The sequence below is a fragment of the Schistocerca nitens genome, chromosome 5 (genome assembly GCF_023898315.1).
Source record: "Schistocerca nitens isolate TAMUIC-IGC-003100 chromosome 5, iqSchNite1.1, whole genome shotgun sequence".
Classification (NCBI taxonomy): domain Eukaryota; kingdom Metazoa; phylum Arthropoda; class Insecta; order Orthoptera; family Acrididae; genus Schistocerca; species Schistocerca nitens.
The window spans coordinates 557,322,683-557,340,005 of NC_064618.1; the positions used below are offsets into that span (position 1 = coordinate 557,322,683).

General features: G+C 39.8%; 1 protein-coding gene across 1 annotated transcript in view; it reads right to left on the reverse strand.

Annotated features, from left to right (window-relative positions):
* LOC126259206 (valine--tRNA ligase) overlaps positions 1-17,323 on the reverse strand; it is a 235,842-nt gene that overhangs the window by 142,977 nt on the left and 75,542 nt on the right. The window contains exons 6-7 of the mRNA XM_049955797.1: positions 5,724-6,012; positions 5,459-5,583 (exon numbers count right to left, since the gene is read on the reverse strand). Of these exons, the coding sequence (XP_049811754.1) occupies positions 5,459-5,583; positions 5,724-6,012 (414 nt within the window). The remainder of the gene's footprint in view (positions 1-5,458; positions 5,584-5,723; positions 6,013-17,323) is intronic.

Below are 17,323 nucleotides of genomic sequence, written 5' to 3' on the forward strand. Positions count from 1 at the left end.
TCTCCGGGCGGGGACTACTCAGGAGGACGTCGTTATCAGAAGAAAGAAAACTGGCATTCTACGGATCGTAGCGTGGAATGTCAGATCCCTTAATCGGGCAGGTAGGTTAGAAAATTTAAAAAGAGAAATGGATAGGTTAAAGTTAGATATAGTGGGAATTAGTGAAGCTCAGTGGCAGGAGGAACAACACTTCTGGTCAGGTGAATACAGGGTTATAAATACAAAATCAAATAGGGGTAATGAAGGAGTAGGTTTAATAATGAATAAAAAGATAGGAGTACGGGTAAGCTACTATAAACAGCATGGTGAACATATTACAGTGGCCAAGATAGACACGAAGCCCATGCCTACTACAGTAGTACAAGTTTATACGCCAACTAGCTCTGCAGGTGATGAAGAAATTGAAGAAATATATGATGAGATAAAAGAAATTACTCAGGTAGTGAAGGGAGATGAAAATTTAATAGTAATGGGTGACTGGAATTCGACAGTAGGAAAAGGGAGAGAAGGAAACATAGTAGGTGAATATGGATTGGGGCTAAGAAATGAAAGAGGAAGCCGTCTGGTAGAATTTTGCACAGAGCATAACTTAATCATAGCTAACACTTGGTTCAAGAATCATAAAAGAGGTTGTATACATGGAAGAATCCTGGAGATACTAAAAGATATCAGATAGATTATATAATGGTAAGACAGAGATTTAGGAACCAGGTTTTAAATTGTAGGACATTTCCAGGGGCAGATGTGGACTCTGACCACAATCTATTGGTTATGAACTGTAGATTAAAACTGAAGAAATTGCAAAAAGGTGGGAATTTAAGGAGATGGGACCTGGATAAACTGACTAAACCAGCAGTTGTACAGAGTTTCAGGAAGAGCGTAAGGGAACAATTGACAGGAATGGGGGAAAGAAATACAGTAGAAGACGAATGGGTAGCTTTGAGGGATGAAGTAGTGAAGGCAGCAGAGGATCAAGTAGGTAAAAAGACGAGGGCTAATAGAAATCCTTGGGTAACAGAAGAAATATTGAATTTAATTGATGAAAGGAGAAAATATAAAAATGCAGTAAATGAAGCAGGCAAAAAGGAATACAAACATCTCAAAAATGAGATCGACAGGAAGTGCAAAATGGCTAAGCAGGCATGGCTAGAGGACAAATGTAAGGATGTAGAGGCTTATGTCACTAGGGGTAAGATAGATAGAGCCTACAGGAAAATTAAAGAGACCTTTGGAGGAAAGAGAGCCACTTGTATGAATATCAAGAGCTCAGATGGAAACCCAGTTCTAAGCAAAGAGGGGAAAGCAGAAAGGTGGAAGGAGTATATAGAGGGTCTATACAAGGGCGATGTACTTGAGGACAATATTATGGAAATGGAAGAGGATGTAAATGAAGGTAAAATAGGAGATACTATACTGCGTGAAGAGTTTGACAGAGCACTGAAAGACCTGAGTCAAAACAAGGCCCCGGGAGTAGACAACATTCCATTAGAACTACTGATGGCCTCTGGAGAGCCAGTCCTGACAAAACTCTACCATCTGGTGAGCAAGATGTACGAGACAGGCGAAATACCGTCAGACTTCAAGAAGAATATAATAACTCCAATCCCAAAGAAAGCAGGTGTTGACAGATGTGAAAATTACCGAACTATAAGTTTAATAAGTCACAGCTGCAAAATACTAATGCGAATTATTTACAGACGAATGGAAAATCTGGTAGAAGCCGACATCGGGGAAGATCAGTTTGGATTCCGTAGAAATGTTGGAACACGTGAGGCAATAATGACCTTATGACTTATCTTAGAAGGAAGATTAAGGAAAGGCAAACCTACGTTTCTAGCATTTGTAGACTTAGAGAAAGCTTTTGACAATGTTAATTGGAATACTCTCTTTCAAATTCTAAAGGTGGCAGGGGTAAAATACAGGGAACGAAAGGCTATTTACAATTTGTACAGAAACCAGATGGCAGTTATAAGAGTCGAGGGACATGAAAGGGAAGCAGTGGTTGGGAAGGGAGTGAGACAGGGTTGTAGCCTATCCCCGGTGCTATTCAATCTGTATATTGAGCAAGCAATAAAGGAAAGAAAAGAAAAGTTCGGAATAGGTATTAAAATCCATGGAGAAGAAATAAAAACTTTTAGGTTCGCCGATGACATTGTAATTCTGTCAGAGACAGCAAAGGACTTGGAAGAGCAGTTGAACGGAATGGACAGTGTCTTGAAAGGAGGATATAAGATGAACATCAACAAAAGCAAAACAACGATAATGGAATGTAGTCAAATTAAGTTGGGTGATGCTGAGGGAATTAGACTAGGAAATGAGACACTTAAAGTAGGAAAGGAGTTTTGCTATTTGGGGAGCAAAATAACTGATGATGGTCGAAGTAGAGAGGATATAAAATGTAGACTGGCAATGGCAAGGAAAGCGTTTCTGAAGAAGAGAAATTTGTTAACATCGAGTATAGATTTGAGTGTCAGGAAGTCGTTTCTGAAAGTATTTGTATGGAGTGTAGCCATGTATGGAAGTGAAACATGGAGAATAAATAGTTTGAACAAGAAGAGAATAGAAGCTTTTGAAATGTGGTGCTACAGAAGAATGTTGAAGATTAGGTGGGTAGATCACGTAACTAATGAGGAGGTATTGAATAGGATTGGGGAGAAGAGAAGTTTGTGGCACACTTGACTAGAAGAAGGGATCGGTTGGTAGGACATGTCCTGAGGCATCAAGGGATCACAAATTTAGCATTGGAGGGCAGTGTGGGGGGTAAAAATCATAGAGGGAGACCAAGAGATGAATACACTAAGCAGATTCAGAAGGATGTAGGTTGCAGTAGGTACTGGGAGATGAAGGAGCTTTCACAGGATAGATTAGCATGGAGAGCTGCATCAAACCAGTCTCAGGACTGAAGACCACAACAACAACATATTGCATACACTATAATCTACAGGTAAATCACTGCATGCTGCATTTTTATAACCAACTGAAGTAAAATTTATGATGAGTGTACCAAGCTGCAACACGTAATTTTGTGGAATAATTCTGGTATCAGGCATCTTTACATCATTTGTACTGCACAAATATTTAATTTACATTAATGTGCCAATGAGACATAATGAATGGAAGGAATAGTAATTTGCAGCTGAAATACAGTGCATGATTTTATTTTATGTCCAGTTAGGTGGCTTGCTGAGCTACTTAATGCTTCCTCTATGCAGTGAGCTTTCTTTAGTTATTATGTACCACTTGTTTCTCTGCAAATTTTGCATAAACTTTACTTCCAGTTGTGCTATAAGGGATTTGCAAATGTACAAAACCTTTCTTTCCACTCTCCTGTAGAGTGAGGAATTGACGTAAGTGTGAAAAGGGTTTGTGTGCAGCAAGGAGTGGGTGGTGGTGGTGGAGGACAGCAAAAACTATCTGCTCTCTGGCAATACTGACTGGAGACTTATGGGCTGTGGTGTTATGTGATCAGTACATGCACTGATTGAATGGAACCCATGATCTGAGATTCAGAAGCACTCAAATATGGGTTGAAATGCTGTGAGAATGCATATGTCAACGCTTAGCTTTGTTCACAAGTCTTGTTCAACCTTTTGTGGCCTGGGTTGTTGGAAGTCCAACTTCCATGAGTGAGTTTCTGAGATTTCAGTATTCTGGCCTGGGTGAAAGATGCAGGAACTGAGTAGACAAGATGGAACTTGGGCAATGGCAGCAGTCGCGGGGCACACACATCTACATCTGCAGCCGCACAATGTTATATGGAGTCTGGCTAAACAGACAGACAATAACACACATCTTAGAAATCCAACTGCTTCTATTACTTTTTCTTTCAGGTGAATAAGTTGCAGAACTTTAGCATCTGAAAACTCTTACTGGAGTTGGAAGAAGTGTTAAATTTGATCAAATAGGTTAGATAGCTGAAAACAACAAGAATTAATATATATTAATTGACACACCTTGCCACAGACATCACATGCCTGTGGAAGAGGCAGGTGTAAGACCTGCCACCTAGCAATTCCTATTCCAGTCCTGTCACAGGCTTATTCTACCCCATAAGAGGCCGAGCCACCTGTGAAAGCAGCCATCTCATGCACCAGCTCTGCTGCAATCATTGCACAGCTTTTTATTTTGGTATGAATACCAATTACCTGTCCACCAGAAAGAAAAGCCACTGTTAAAATGTGATCAAGAGCAAAGTGCACCACCATGTGGCACAATACGAAGCAGAACGTAACATGCTTCACTCCAATGGCTGCTTCACAGCCAGGACTATCTGGATCCTCCCCTCCACCAGCAGCTTTTCTGTACTGTGCAAACAGGAGTTATCCTTACAGCACATTCTCTACTCCCAAAATCATTCTAGCCTCAATTTACGGTAACCTACTGTTCCCACACCCTCCACATAACAGTTTATGCCTCCTGTATCCTATCACCTCCTCCCCTCAACCACATTATGTGCCATTCTCTGCCAATGCACCCACATGTTTTTCCCCTTCTCTGCTCTTCTCCTTTTCCACTTCCCAATCCCCCCTCGCACTACATCAGTGCCTCCCGACACTGGGGCTGTCAGCCTTGTCCTGCCACTACCACCTACCCATACACTGCTATCCCTCTCCCTTACCTACCTCACTTTGGATTGCTACTTCCACCTGATATGACACAGCTGTATTCTGGCCAGAGTGGCCAGAGATAGAGGTCATTTGTGTGTTACGTGTGATTTCTTGTGTGACTATGTTTGTGATTCCCTTTCTGAAGAAGGCTTTGACCAATAATTCAAACATGCCACAATCTTTTCATTGTGCCTACCACAACTCAACATGTCATCTTTACAGTGAGTGGCAATCTACCCTATTCATAACAATGTTGACATTCCAACTGGCAAATACAGTGTTTGCCTGCAGAGCGGTCGACCTTCAATAATTAACTGAAGAATTTAATGGAGCAAGACTGAAAATAGACCTGACAATCAATTATAATAAGACTAAAATAATGCACAGTGAAGATATTGGTAACAAAATAATACAAATTAATAATATAATCGCAGAATTGGCTGATGTGGTTGTGGGTTTAGGGCAGTTGAAGAGCAGTAAAGTCCTTTAATGCAGTTGGTAATGGAAACAAAGTTTTTAAAATGAAGCTACTGGTGCACTGGAAACAAAACTTTCATAATTATATAAACAAAAGAAATCACACACTCCATTCAAAGTTGAGTGCGGGAAAAATACACAATGGAAATTACTAAGAAGATAGAAAAACAAATAAATGGATCACAAAACAAACTCAAGATGTGGACATAATTGTGACTGCAATGAATGTTACATTGAAGAGGATAGGAACTTGGAACCAGATTAATGGGTGGCAGACCAAGCACCTAAATTCTTTGCTGGAAGAGGTAAAAAAAACGGACAATGAACTAATGGAAAATACAACCAACATTTAAAACCAAAAGAAAGACACTTACTGTAAATTCTCCACAGTCTCCAATAATACACCCATCTTCACTAAAGATTGTAATAAATTGCAACTTATGGCGTTTTCCAACTTCGTAATCATTATGATCATGGGTAGGTGTAATCTTTACAGCACCTGAAACACACTGACTACAGCTTCATGATAAACAGATTCTATTATGAATAAAGAAACTAAATACCATTCCAAATTATACATGGCTAAAACTCAATCACACAAATGCGAAAGAGGACAATAGGCAGGCAGTGAAGCTGTACCTGTTCCATACTCTCTGTCCACAAAATCATCACACACAATTGGAAGTTTCCTATTGCAAAATGGATGTGCAACAAATTTTCCATGTAAATGTTTGTAACGTTCATCTTCTGGATGCACAGCAACAGCTGAATCTCCAAGCATTGTCTCAATACGTGTGGTTGCAACAACAACTTCTTCGCCGCTTCCTTCTACTTTGTATGCAAAGTATACCACGACGCCAAATTCAACCTTTTCTTCATAGCCAGGCACAGATAACAAAGTACGCCCAGAAAGTTCTACTTTATCCACCTATAACAGGAAAGCAAAACTTCAACTAAGATGATCAAAAGTATAAACAGATGTAGTGTATCAAGTTAAACTTTTACTAAAGCTGTACTTGCATGTATTATTCAAACAATACAGTGATTTCCATATAAAAATATAATTCTATAAATAATTCTGAAGTCTTATCTGGGAAAGTGACGTTTAATCTTTTTATGTTAATAGAGGGAAACTATCACTTCTTAAACCAATGTCTGATTAAAGTTTGTAAATGGTCTTCACTGTGATCAACAATAAATGTACCTGACAGCTAACAACTCATAGGAGGTTCTAATTTCTTCTTTTTCTTGGATTTGTTACCAAATGTCTATGCACGGATCATATATTTTTTGTAAATTACAGATGTTGATTTCTAGGTGTGGAGCTGGTGCCCCATAAAGTCCCAGAAGTGTTCCGCTGGGTTTGGTTTACATGAATTTTATGGCCGAGACATCATCTTGGGTTCACTATCATGCTCCTTAAACCACAGTAGCAAGATTCTGGCCTCATGATGGACAGCCAACTTATACAAATACATGGGTGTAGCACTTTGTAAGAATATGAAACAGAAAGATCACATAGGTTCAGTCGTGGGTGCAGAAGGTGGTAGACATCAATTTATAGGTAGAATACTAGGGAATTGCAGTCAATCTACAAAGGAGATTGCTTACAAATCAATCGTGCGACTGGTTCTAAAATATTACTCAAGTGTGTGGGACTCAAACTAGACAGGAGTAACAGGGGATATTGAATGTATACAGAGAAGGGCAGCATGAATGGTCAGAGGTTTGCTTAATCCATGGGAGAGTGTCACAGAGATACTGAAGGAACTGAACTGGAAGACTCTTGAAGACAGACACAAACTATCCTGAGAAAGTCTATTAACGAAGTTTCAAGAATCGGCTTTAAATGATTACTCTAGGAATATAGTACAACCCCCTATGTATCACCCACACAGGGATCATGGGGATAAAATTAGAATAATTACTGCAGGCACAGAGACATTCAAACTATCATTCTTCCCACATTCCATATGTGAATGGAAAAGGAAGAAACCCAAATAACTGGTGCAATGAGATGTGCCCTCTGACTTGCAACTCATGGTGGTTTGCAGAGTACACACATGGATGTAGATGTAAATGTATTTGAAAGCTGGAACAATCACAATAGTAAAACGTGGATTGGTACCTAGAAAGTGAGAACACTACTGCATGCAGCAGCACTAGAAAACCTTAAACCAGATATGGCAAGGAATAATATGAATCTGGTAAGTTTTGGTGAGACTTAACAGGATGGATGTGAAGAGTCACAGTCAAATGAATATGTAATGAACTATACAGCAGAACAATTTAAAGGAAGGATGGAGTGGTGGGAATGATTATGAGAAAGGAAATGAATAAGTGTGTAGAAGATATAAATTATACGAGTGGTAGTTATCAGCATAAAGCTGTTCTCCCACGGGACGTGAAAATGCATGTGGGCGAGGTGCTGGTGATGTCACACTGTGGAATTCCACATTGCATCACGGACAGGAACATGGCCAATGAGATGTGACACTGTTTTGACGTCACTAGCAGACCTTAGGAGCCAGCATACTGTATTGTGTTAAAAGTCACATCTGATGGGTTTTCTGTATCATAGAGAATGTGGTACTGTTTCAAAGCCTCAGCAAATTGAGGATCTCTCAAAAATATAGCATTTTAGCTACAATTTGTTATAATAAAAAGACAGGAAACTTCATATCGATAGGTAAAGACTTCTCATAGTTAATGTTTTTAGTGTTATAACATACATGCTATGAAAGTATACTGTTTCATTGCTATGGCACAATGATGATCTACCAAAAGTACATGTTTCTGATAAAATTTCCATTTAAATATCAAACAATGACATTTGCAAATTAGTCTTTAGACAGTGTGTGACACATAAGGAGATCTGGCTGCCATGTTGAAGCTTAGTGTAGTTGATAGTGTCATGAACTCTGAGGAGAAAAGTATCTGGTTCATTTCCACTTCCTTCCAATACCTCCTCCCCTTTCCCCAAAAGATCCTGTGTCTCATTAATTTCTTGTAAAGTCAAAGTTATTCACTACGAATAAATTATTTGCTGCAATACTTGTTGCAAGGGCTAAATTAATTTAATATCAGTATTATCTTTAAAAGTCAAAGTTATTTACTACAAATAAAGTTGCAAGAACTAACGACTGAAACATTTCCTCAGTGGACAAATATCTTAACGCGACTGCCAGTCTACGTCAAATGCAAAGACAAATTACACACTGGAAGTTTTTGCTATTATGAAACTTTCTATAAAATACATATACCTATCTCTTGGTTTTATGTACTTCCTCATGTTTGTAACTTGCCAGTAAATCTTTTTCATTGATGGTGAACAACTTCAAAAAAATCTCTTTTTCCATTCAAATGAAATTACGGTACAAATCACAATCTTGAAATCTATGTAATGAAGTATGTTACTTCAGACTGATGGTAGCCAATGGAACATCGAGAATATGGATGTTATGCATGTACAAACCACATTAGACACTATACTTAAACTATATTGCAGTTAAAATCGAAAAATGGGATGAAGATTCAATTGAGCTAATAAATAACTTCTACTAGTATGTATCTCAGATTGTTGCAGAGCATTGTGTAGTGTTCCTCTACCAGTAATTTACTGTTCAAGCCATCAATGAGTCCAAAATCTTCTTCATGATTTTCTCCCCTCTTCTTTGACAATCTCTAACAGAGTTAACACAGCTATTTTATGCACGTCCATTTTCGTAAGAAAATATATTATTTATCATGCCAGATACAGTTGGGAACTGCAGCTGGAGAGTGCTAAAGTAGCAAATTGTGATGACTGGTTGGTTGGTTGATTTGGGGGAGGGACAAAGCAGTGAGGTTATCAGCACCTTCGGCTTAGGGAAGGATGGGGAAGGAAGTCGACCATGCCCTTTCAAAGGAACCATCTCAGCATTTGCCTGAAGCGATTTAGGGAAATCATGGAAAATCTAAATGAGTGATGGTCAGATGCGGGTTTGAACTATACCCTCCTGAATGTGAGTCCAGTGTGCTAACCACTGCGCTGCCTCACTCGGTAAATTGTGATGAGGAGCATGTTCTGTGAGATGTAGCAAATTGCTTCAGAGAGTGCAGCAACCATGACAGACACCATATTTGACGGGCTTCATGATAAACATGTCTTGCGTGAGAACAGCTTTTAAGGCTGAAAGTAGTACAAAGAGACGTATTCATTATTAAGGCGTGTATGCCAATCTCACAACATGACGATCAGCCTGCAGACAGAACATACAATATAACATAGAATATCATGAATGGTAATTGAGAATGCTGGAAAACAGTTATTAATCATTGGAATGTCACCAGAGGAGAAGGGAAGGGGGTAATCATAGTAGGCAATTTTGGTCTTGGAAGGACCAATGTGAAGAGATGAGCAGCTTACTGATGTCTGCAGGGAAAAAACAGCTAGCAGTGACAAATAAATGATTAAAAAATCACTGAAGCTAGATCTACACTTGGAAGTACCAAGGGATAATTATTACAGAAACCCAATTTATTTTATACGGGGAGAAGGAAGTTAAAGAAATGGAACCAACAAGGTGCACACATTACAAGATTCAAGTATAAAGAGTCATCACGATTTGTGTCTTGCAGAAATAGAAACAAAATTAAAAGACCTGAGAAATATGATGTAGTGAAGACTAGAGAAGATAAAATTGAGAAAGTAATTTATATCAGAAATGGTATAACTTGGGCGAACTATCACATTGTGAGACAACGAATTGCATGTTGAGAGAGAGAGAGAGAGAGAGAGAGAGAGAGAGAGAGAGAGAGGAGGAGAGTTGGGGAGGGAGGCTGTGGGTTGGAGACTTTAGAAGAGTGGGCAAGGTAAAAAAAAAAAAAAAAAAAAAAAAAAAAAAAAAAAAAAAAAAAAGGATAGATAAGGTGAAAGATGAGGAGATGGAGAGAAGAGTGAGAGCGCATACACAATTACTGAGTGTAATAAAAAGAAACTGAATAGGGCAGACATTAAGAAAGAAAGAGGGATTACAAAAAGGTCTTATAGGGATATTGAAATTTTAAACATTTTTATAGGCCGAGGTCCAGCAACTGTACGTTATTTAGTTACAGGATGTATGTATAGCCACCTCAGTTGCACAAAATTATTGTAAAATTGATTTATAAAGGGATATATTGAAAGGAGCAATATATTGAAAGGAAGAGAAGATGAGGAAGGAAGAGATTTCAGATCATGGATGATGAGATGCACGGCAGCTCATATAGCACCATTAAGATAAAAGCAATATACAACCAGAAATGGGCTTGTTGGTTGGTATGGGAGAGGGAGTTAAGAGATTAAACAGTGAGGTTATTAGTTCCTGTTAATCTGTCTAGAATCAGTGACATCAGACAGAAATTTAAATGAATGATTATTGAATGTACACTGTGATCGAAAGTATCTAGACATTCTCAAAAACATATGTTTTTCATATTAAGTGCATTGTGCTGCCACCTACTGCCAGGTATTCCATATCAGCGACCTCAGTAGTCATTAGACATTGTGAGAGAGCTGAATGGGGCACTCCGTGGAACTCATGGATTTCAAACACGGTCAGGTGATTGCGTGTCACTTGTGTAATACGTATGTATGCAAGATTTCAACACTCCTAAACATCCCTAGATCCACTGTTTCCAATGTGATAGTAAAGTGGAAACATGAAGAGACACGTACAGCACAAAAGTGTACAGGCTGACCTTGTCTGCTGACTGACAGAGACCGCCGACAGTTGAAGAGGGTTGTATTGTGTAATAGGCACGCATCTATTCAGACCATCACACAGGAATTAAAAACTGCATAAGGATCTAGTGCAAGTGTACTATGACAGTTAGGCAGGAGGTGAGAAAACTTTGACTTCATGGTTGAGCGGCTGCTCATAAGCCACACATCACGCCAGTAAATGCCAAATGATGCTTCGCATGGTGTAAGGAGTGTAAACATTGGACAACCGAACAGTGGAAAAACATTGTGTGGAGTGACGAATCATGGTACATGTGGCGATCCGATGGCAGGGTGTGCATATGACAAATGCCCTGTGAACGTCATCTGCCAGCATGTGTAGTGCCAACAGTAAAATTCGGAGGTGGTGGTGTTATGGTGTGGTTGTGTTTTTCATGGAGGGGGGCTTGCACCTCTTGTTGTTTTGTGTGGTACTATTACAGCACAGGCCTACATTGATGTTTTAAGCACTTTCTTGCTTCCCACTGTTGAAGAACAATTCGGGGATGGCGATTTCATCTTTCAACACAATTGAACACCTGTTCATATGCACAGCCTGTGTTGGAGTGGTTACACAACAACAACATCCCAGTAATGGACTGGCCTGCACAGAATCCCAACCTGAATCCTATAGAACACCTCGGGGATGTTTTGGAATAGTGACTTCGTGCCAGGCTCACCGACCGACATCGAAACCTCTCCTCAGTGCTGCACTCCGTGAAGAATGGGCTGCCATTCCCCAAGAAACCTTCTCGCACCTGACTGAACGTATGTCTGCAAGAGTGGAAGGTGTCATAGTGAATTCCAGCGTTACTGATGGAGGGTGCCACGAACTTGTAAGTCATTTTCAGCCAGGTGTCTGGATACTTTTGATCACATAGTGTATGTGGGGAGGGGAGGGGGGAGGGAGTAAAGTCAAGACCCTGGAAGCAACAGTGATACCATAGATGAGAAATCATTGATTGAGATGTAACAACATATGAGTCAGTCTGAACTGCAGGTCAGAGAATAGATGAGGTGTACCCCTGGGGTCCCCCCCACGAACCATGGACCTTGACGTTGGTGGGGAGGCTTGTGTGCCTCAGCGATACAGATAGCCGTACCGTAGGTGCAACCACAACGGAGGGGTATCTGTTGAGAGGCCAGACAAACGTGTGGTTCCTGAAGAGGGGCAGCAGCCTTTTCAGTAGTTGCAAGGGCAACAGTCTGGATGATTGACTGAGTAGGTTTAATAATGAATAGGAAAATAGGAATGCGGGTAAGGTACTACAAACAGCATAGTGAACGCATTATTGTGGCCAAGATAGATACGAAGCCCACACCTACTATAGTAGTACAAGTTTATATGCCAACTAGCGCTGCAGATGACGAAGAAATTGAAGAAATGTATGATGAAATAAAAGAAATTATTCAGATAGTGAAGGGAGACGAAAATTTAATAGTCATGGGTGACTGGAATTCGAGTGTAGGAAAAGGGAGAGAAGGAAACGTAGTAGGTGAATATGGATTGGGGCTAAGAAATGAAAGAGGAAGCCGCCTGGTAGAATTTTGCATAGAGCACAACATAATCATAGCTAACACTTGGTTTAAGAACCATGAAAGAAGGTTGTATACATGGAAGAACCCTGGAGATACTAAAAGGTATCAGATAGATTACATAATGGTAAGACAGAGATTTAGGAACCAGGTTTTAAATTGTAAGACATTTCCAGGGGCAGATGCGGACTCTGACCACAATCTATTGGTTATGACCTGTAGATTAAAAATAGAAGAAACTGCAAAAAGGTGGGAATTTAAGGAGATGGGACCTGGATAAACTGAAAGAACCAGAGGTTGTACAGAGTTTCAGGGAGAGCATAAGGGAACAATTGACAGGAATGGGGGAAAGAAATACAGTAGAAGAAGAATGGGTAGCTTTGAGGGATGAAGTAGTGAAGGCAGCAGAGGATCAAGTAGGTAAAAAGACGAGGACTAGTAGAAATCCTTGGATAACAAAAGAAATATTGAATTTAATTGATGAAAGGAGAAAATATAAAAATGCAGTAAATGAAGCAGGCAAAAAGGAATACAAACGTCTCAAAAATGAGATCGACAGGAAGTAAAAATGGCTAAGCAGGGATGGCTAGCGGACAAATGTAAGGATGTAGAGGCTTATCTCACTAGAGGTAAGATAGATACTGCCTACAGGAAAATTAAAGAGACCTTTGGAGATAAGAGAATGACTTGTATAAATATCAAGAGCTCAGATGGAAACCCAGTTCTAAGCAAAGAAGGGAAAGCAGAAAGGTGGAAGGAGTATATAGAGGGTCTATACAAGGGCGATGTACTTGAGGACAATATTATGGAAATGGAAAAGGATGTAGATGAAGATGAAATGGGAGATACGATACTGCGTGAAGAGTTTGACAGAGCTCTGAAAGACATGAGTCGAAACAAGGCCCCGGGAGTAGACAACATTCCATTGGAACTACTGACGGCCTTGAGAGAGCCAGTCCTGACAAAACTCTACCACCTGGTGAGCAAGATGTATGAAACAGGTGAAATACCCTCAGACTTCAAGAAGAATATAATAATTCCAATCCCAAAGAAAGCAGGTGTTGACAGATGTGAAAATTACCGAACAATCAGTTTAATAAGCCACAGCTGCAAAATACTAACTCGAATTCTTTACAGACGAATGGAAAAACTAGTAGAAGCCGACCTCGGGGAAGATCAGTTTGGATTCCTTAGAAATACTGGAACACGTGAGGCAATACTGACCTTACGACTTATCTTAGAAGAAAGAATAAGGAAAGGCAAACCTACGTTTCTAGCATTTGTAGACTTAGAGAAAGCTTTTGACAATGTTGACTGGAATACTCTCTTTCAAACTCTAAAGGTGGCAGGGGTAAAATACAGGGAGCGGCAGGCTATTTACAATTTTTACAGAAACCAGATGGCAGTTATAAGAGTCGAGGGACATGAAAGGGAAGCTGTGGTTGGGAAGGGAGTAAGACAGGGTTGTAGCCTCTCCCCGATGTTATTCAATCTATATATTGAGCAAGCAGTAAAGGAAACAAAAGAAAAATTCGGAGTAGGTATTAAAATCCATGGAGAAGAAATAAAAACTTTGAGGTTCGCCGATGACATTGTGATTCTGTCAGAGACAGCAAAGGACTTGGAAGAGCAGTTGAATGGAATGGACAGTGTCTTGAAAGGAGGATATAAGATGAACATCAACAAAAGCAAAACGAGGATAATGGAATGTAGTCGAATTAAGTCGGGTGATGCTGAGGGAATTAGATTAGGAAATGAGACACTTAAAGTAGTAAAGGAGTTTTGCTATTTGGGGAGCAAAATAACTGATGATGGTCAAAGTGGAGAGGATATAAAATGTAGACTGGCAATGGCAAGGAAAGCGTTTCTGAAGAAGAAAAATTTGTTACATCGAGTGTAGATTTAAGTGTCAGGAAGTCATTTCTGAAAGTATTTGTCTGGAGTGTGGCCATGTATGGAAGTGAAACATGGACGATAAATAGTTTGGACAAGAAGAGAATAGAAGCTTTCGAAATGTGGTGCTACAGAAGAATGCTGAAGATTAGATGGGTAGACCACAGAACTAATGAGGAAGTATTGAATAGGATTGGGGAGAAGAGAAGTTTGTGGCACAACTTGACTAGAAGAAGGGATCGGTTGGTAGGACATGTTCTGAGGCATCAAGGGATCACCAATTTAGTATTGGAGGGCAGCGTGGAGGGTAAAAATCGTAAAGGGAGACCAAGAGATGAATACACTAAGCAGATTCAGAAGGATGTAGGTTGCAGTAGGTACTGGGAGATGAAGAGGCTTGCACAGGATAGAGTAGCATGGAGAGCTGCATCAAACCAGTCTCAGGACTGAAGACCACAACAACAACAACAACAACAACAACAACCCTGGGGCAGTAAAGATGCGTCCTTCATGCCTGACATCCACCGATCCGATGCAGGGGTAAGAGAGTAAAGGAATAAATAAATCCTTCAAGCTGGGTGGAGAGGAGATCTGTAATAGTGAGAAAAGTAATAGTAATAAAAGTTACAAAGGCTAAAAACATAATGAAAATCAGTAGGTCTGACAGTAGTAAAATAATGTGAGAGAAGTAATCAAGTTGGTGGATATGAGTCTGTATTAGAGCATCCCTCAGGGCTCATCAATAATTTCTCATTCTAGTATCAATATTGTTTTCAGTGCCTCACTTTTACCCCTCCTGCATACAATCACAATTTGTATAAATTTCTTGCTGATGTCACTAACTCCAGCATGCAGTGGTGGGCACCTCTTCCACAACAGCTCCACTATGATGTGTTATAGTCAACATGTTAAACATTGGAATTCTTTCAGCAAGTTCGTCATGCATTTCCATAGTATCTGCAGTCTAGTACTAATCTCTGAATTACTTTGACGCCTTCTTTTAATCCAAGCTGATGGGGATCCCAAACAATCAAGTAGTCCAAGAATGAGTTGCGTAAGTTTTCTAAATGCAGTCTCCTTTATAGATAAGCTGCACTTTCTTAGTATTTCCTCAATATACTGAAGTCGACCATTCATTTTCCCGGCAAGTTGTGACGACACCCACCTGCTTTGTTTCTTCGTTTGTTGTCCTTGGTGTCGACGTAGTGGCTGCTACATTGGCTGAAAAATGGGCTGTGGAAGTACAACTACTGTCTACTGCAAACGATTACCATATTTACTCGAATCTAAGCCGCACTTTTTTTCTGGTTTTTGTAATCCAAAAAACCGCCTGCGGCTTAGAATCGAGTGCAAAACAAGCGCAAGTTCTGAAAAATATTGGTAGATGCCGCCACAACTAACTTCTGCCGTCGAATATATGTAGCGCTACACAGGCACACTTTGCAGGCACAAAGATAAATACTGGCACCAAAACCTCTGAGTCAGTAAATAAATTAAAAAAAGGTGGAAGACGACCTTTTTTCTCTGCCCCTAGTTTCGACCACTGCATTTTAATACATTATCCAACGAAGTAAATACAAATTCCGTGTTGTTCATCTTCGAATGTAGCAGCATTTCAATGTACTATGAAAATCCGACTGGCAAGACTGTTTGGGATGTTTGTCAGTATGGCCAACTCTACGTTCTGAATTTTTTCCTACCTGTGAGAAGAGATGGTTGCTAATAGGAACTTTTATGAATTGAGAATCACATGCAGTATTCTCTTCACCATAAGAATAATACGAATACAAACATTTTGCCATGTATTATTTCGTGTTTGCTGCTATCTCATTTAAATCCTGTCTGGCTAATAAACTTCGAAACTAGTGTGAGACAACAGCAAAAGTGGAAGAATATACATATCATGTCATGTTTATATTCGTATTATTCTTATGCCTAATAGTGATACAGTCAGAAATGAAGCACGGCAATTGACTAGATTTTTAAATCTAAGATGACTCTAATTTCTGTGCAGAATGTAATGCACAAAAGAGGCGTCTGCAAAGATTTTCAAACGGCGTAAAATTTTAGCTAAACTCTCATTCAGAATATCTTCTATCTCACGCAGTCTATTATTTGGTTCTTGTTGATCATTATCAAAGAAAGCAGCAGTGTAAGTAACAACAAATAGCAGTCTCTTGCCATTGTTTCACTAATGAGACAATTCCTCTCTTTTTTTTATATATTGTAAGCGGCGTTAGCGCGCACAAATGCAAGCCATGCCGCGAGCGGCGACAGTTTGTAAACACACAGTATCAGAATGCGACAAACAATGCATGACACAGTACAATTATGCATTTTCAGCTTAGAGTGACGTAAACACCTATAACAAAGAAAACGCCACTTGTCAGATCAAAGAAAAATAAGCAATCTATTCAAACCAGACGAAGCACGTGAAAAAGGAAGGGTACCTGTATAAATACGGGCCTGACGCCTAGCAATGGCTACCTGGTAAAGCTTAACTGCTAAGCTTACGACTCGAACCAAACTACTGTAGCTGTATCGTCATTCATTCGACCTAAATTGTGTCTCATATTACAATGGACCAACTTTGTTTCGATTTCGAGGTGCGGCCTAAAACTTTTCTCTCCCTTGAATTTCAAGTCTCAAATTTCAGGTGCGGCTTAGATTTGGGAAAATTTTTTTTCCTTGATTTCGAGTCTCATTTTTCAGGTGCGGCTTACATTCGAGTGCGGCTTAGATTCGAGTAAATATGGAAAGCCGACAGATGCACAGTTGTGTTTCAGTCTTTTACTTTCACTGTTCACAACCCCCCCTCCCCCCAATATTACACAGTTTGTATGGCCAGTGCACTATTGTGTAACTTTCGATAAGCCTCATGAATAGGTTGCAGGCGAACATGCACCTACAGCTACAATAGTCTCCTGTTGAAAATCTACGAGCAGTAAAACCTAACCACAAAGTTCACAGTTCTTGAAGAATAGAAAGGTACGTATGGAGCAGACACTGTCACTGTTTTTACACACGGCCTAATTGTTTAACTCTTATTCCACAGTTAAGTTGAAGC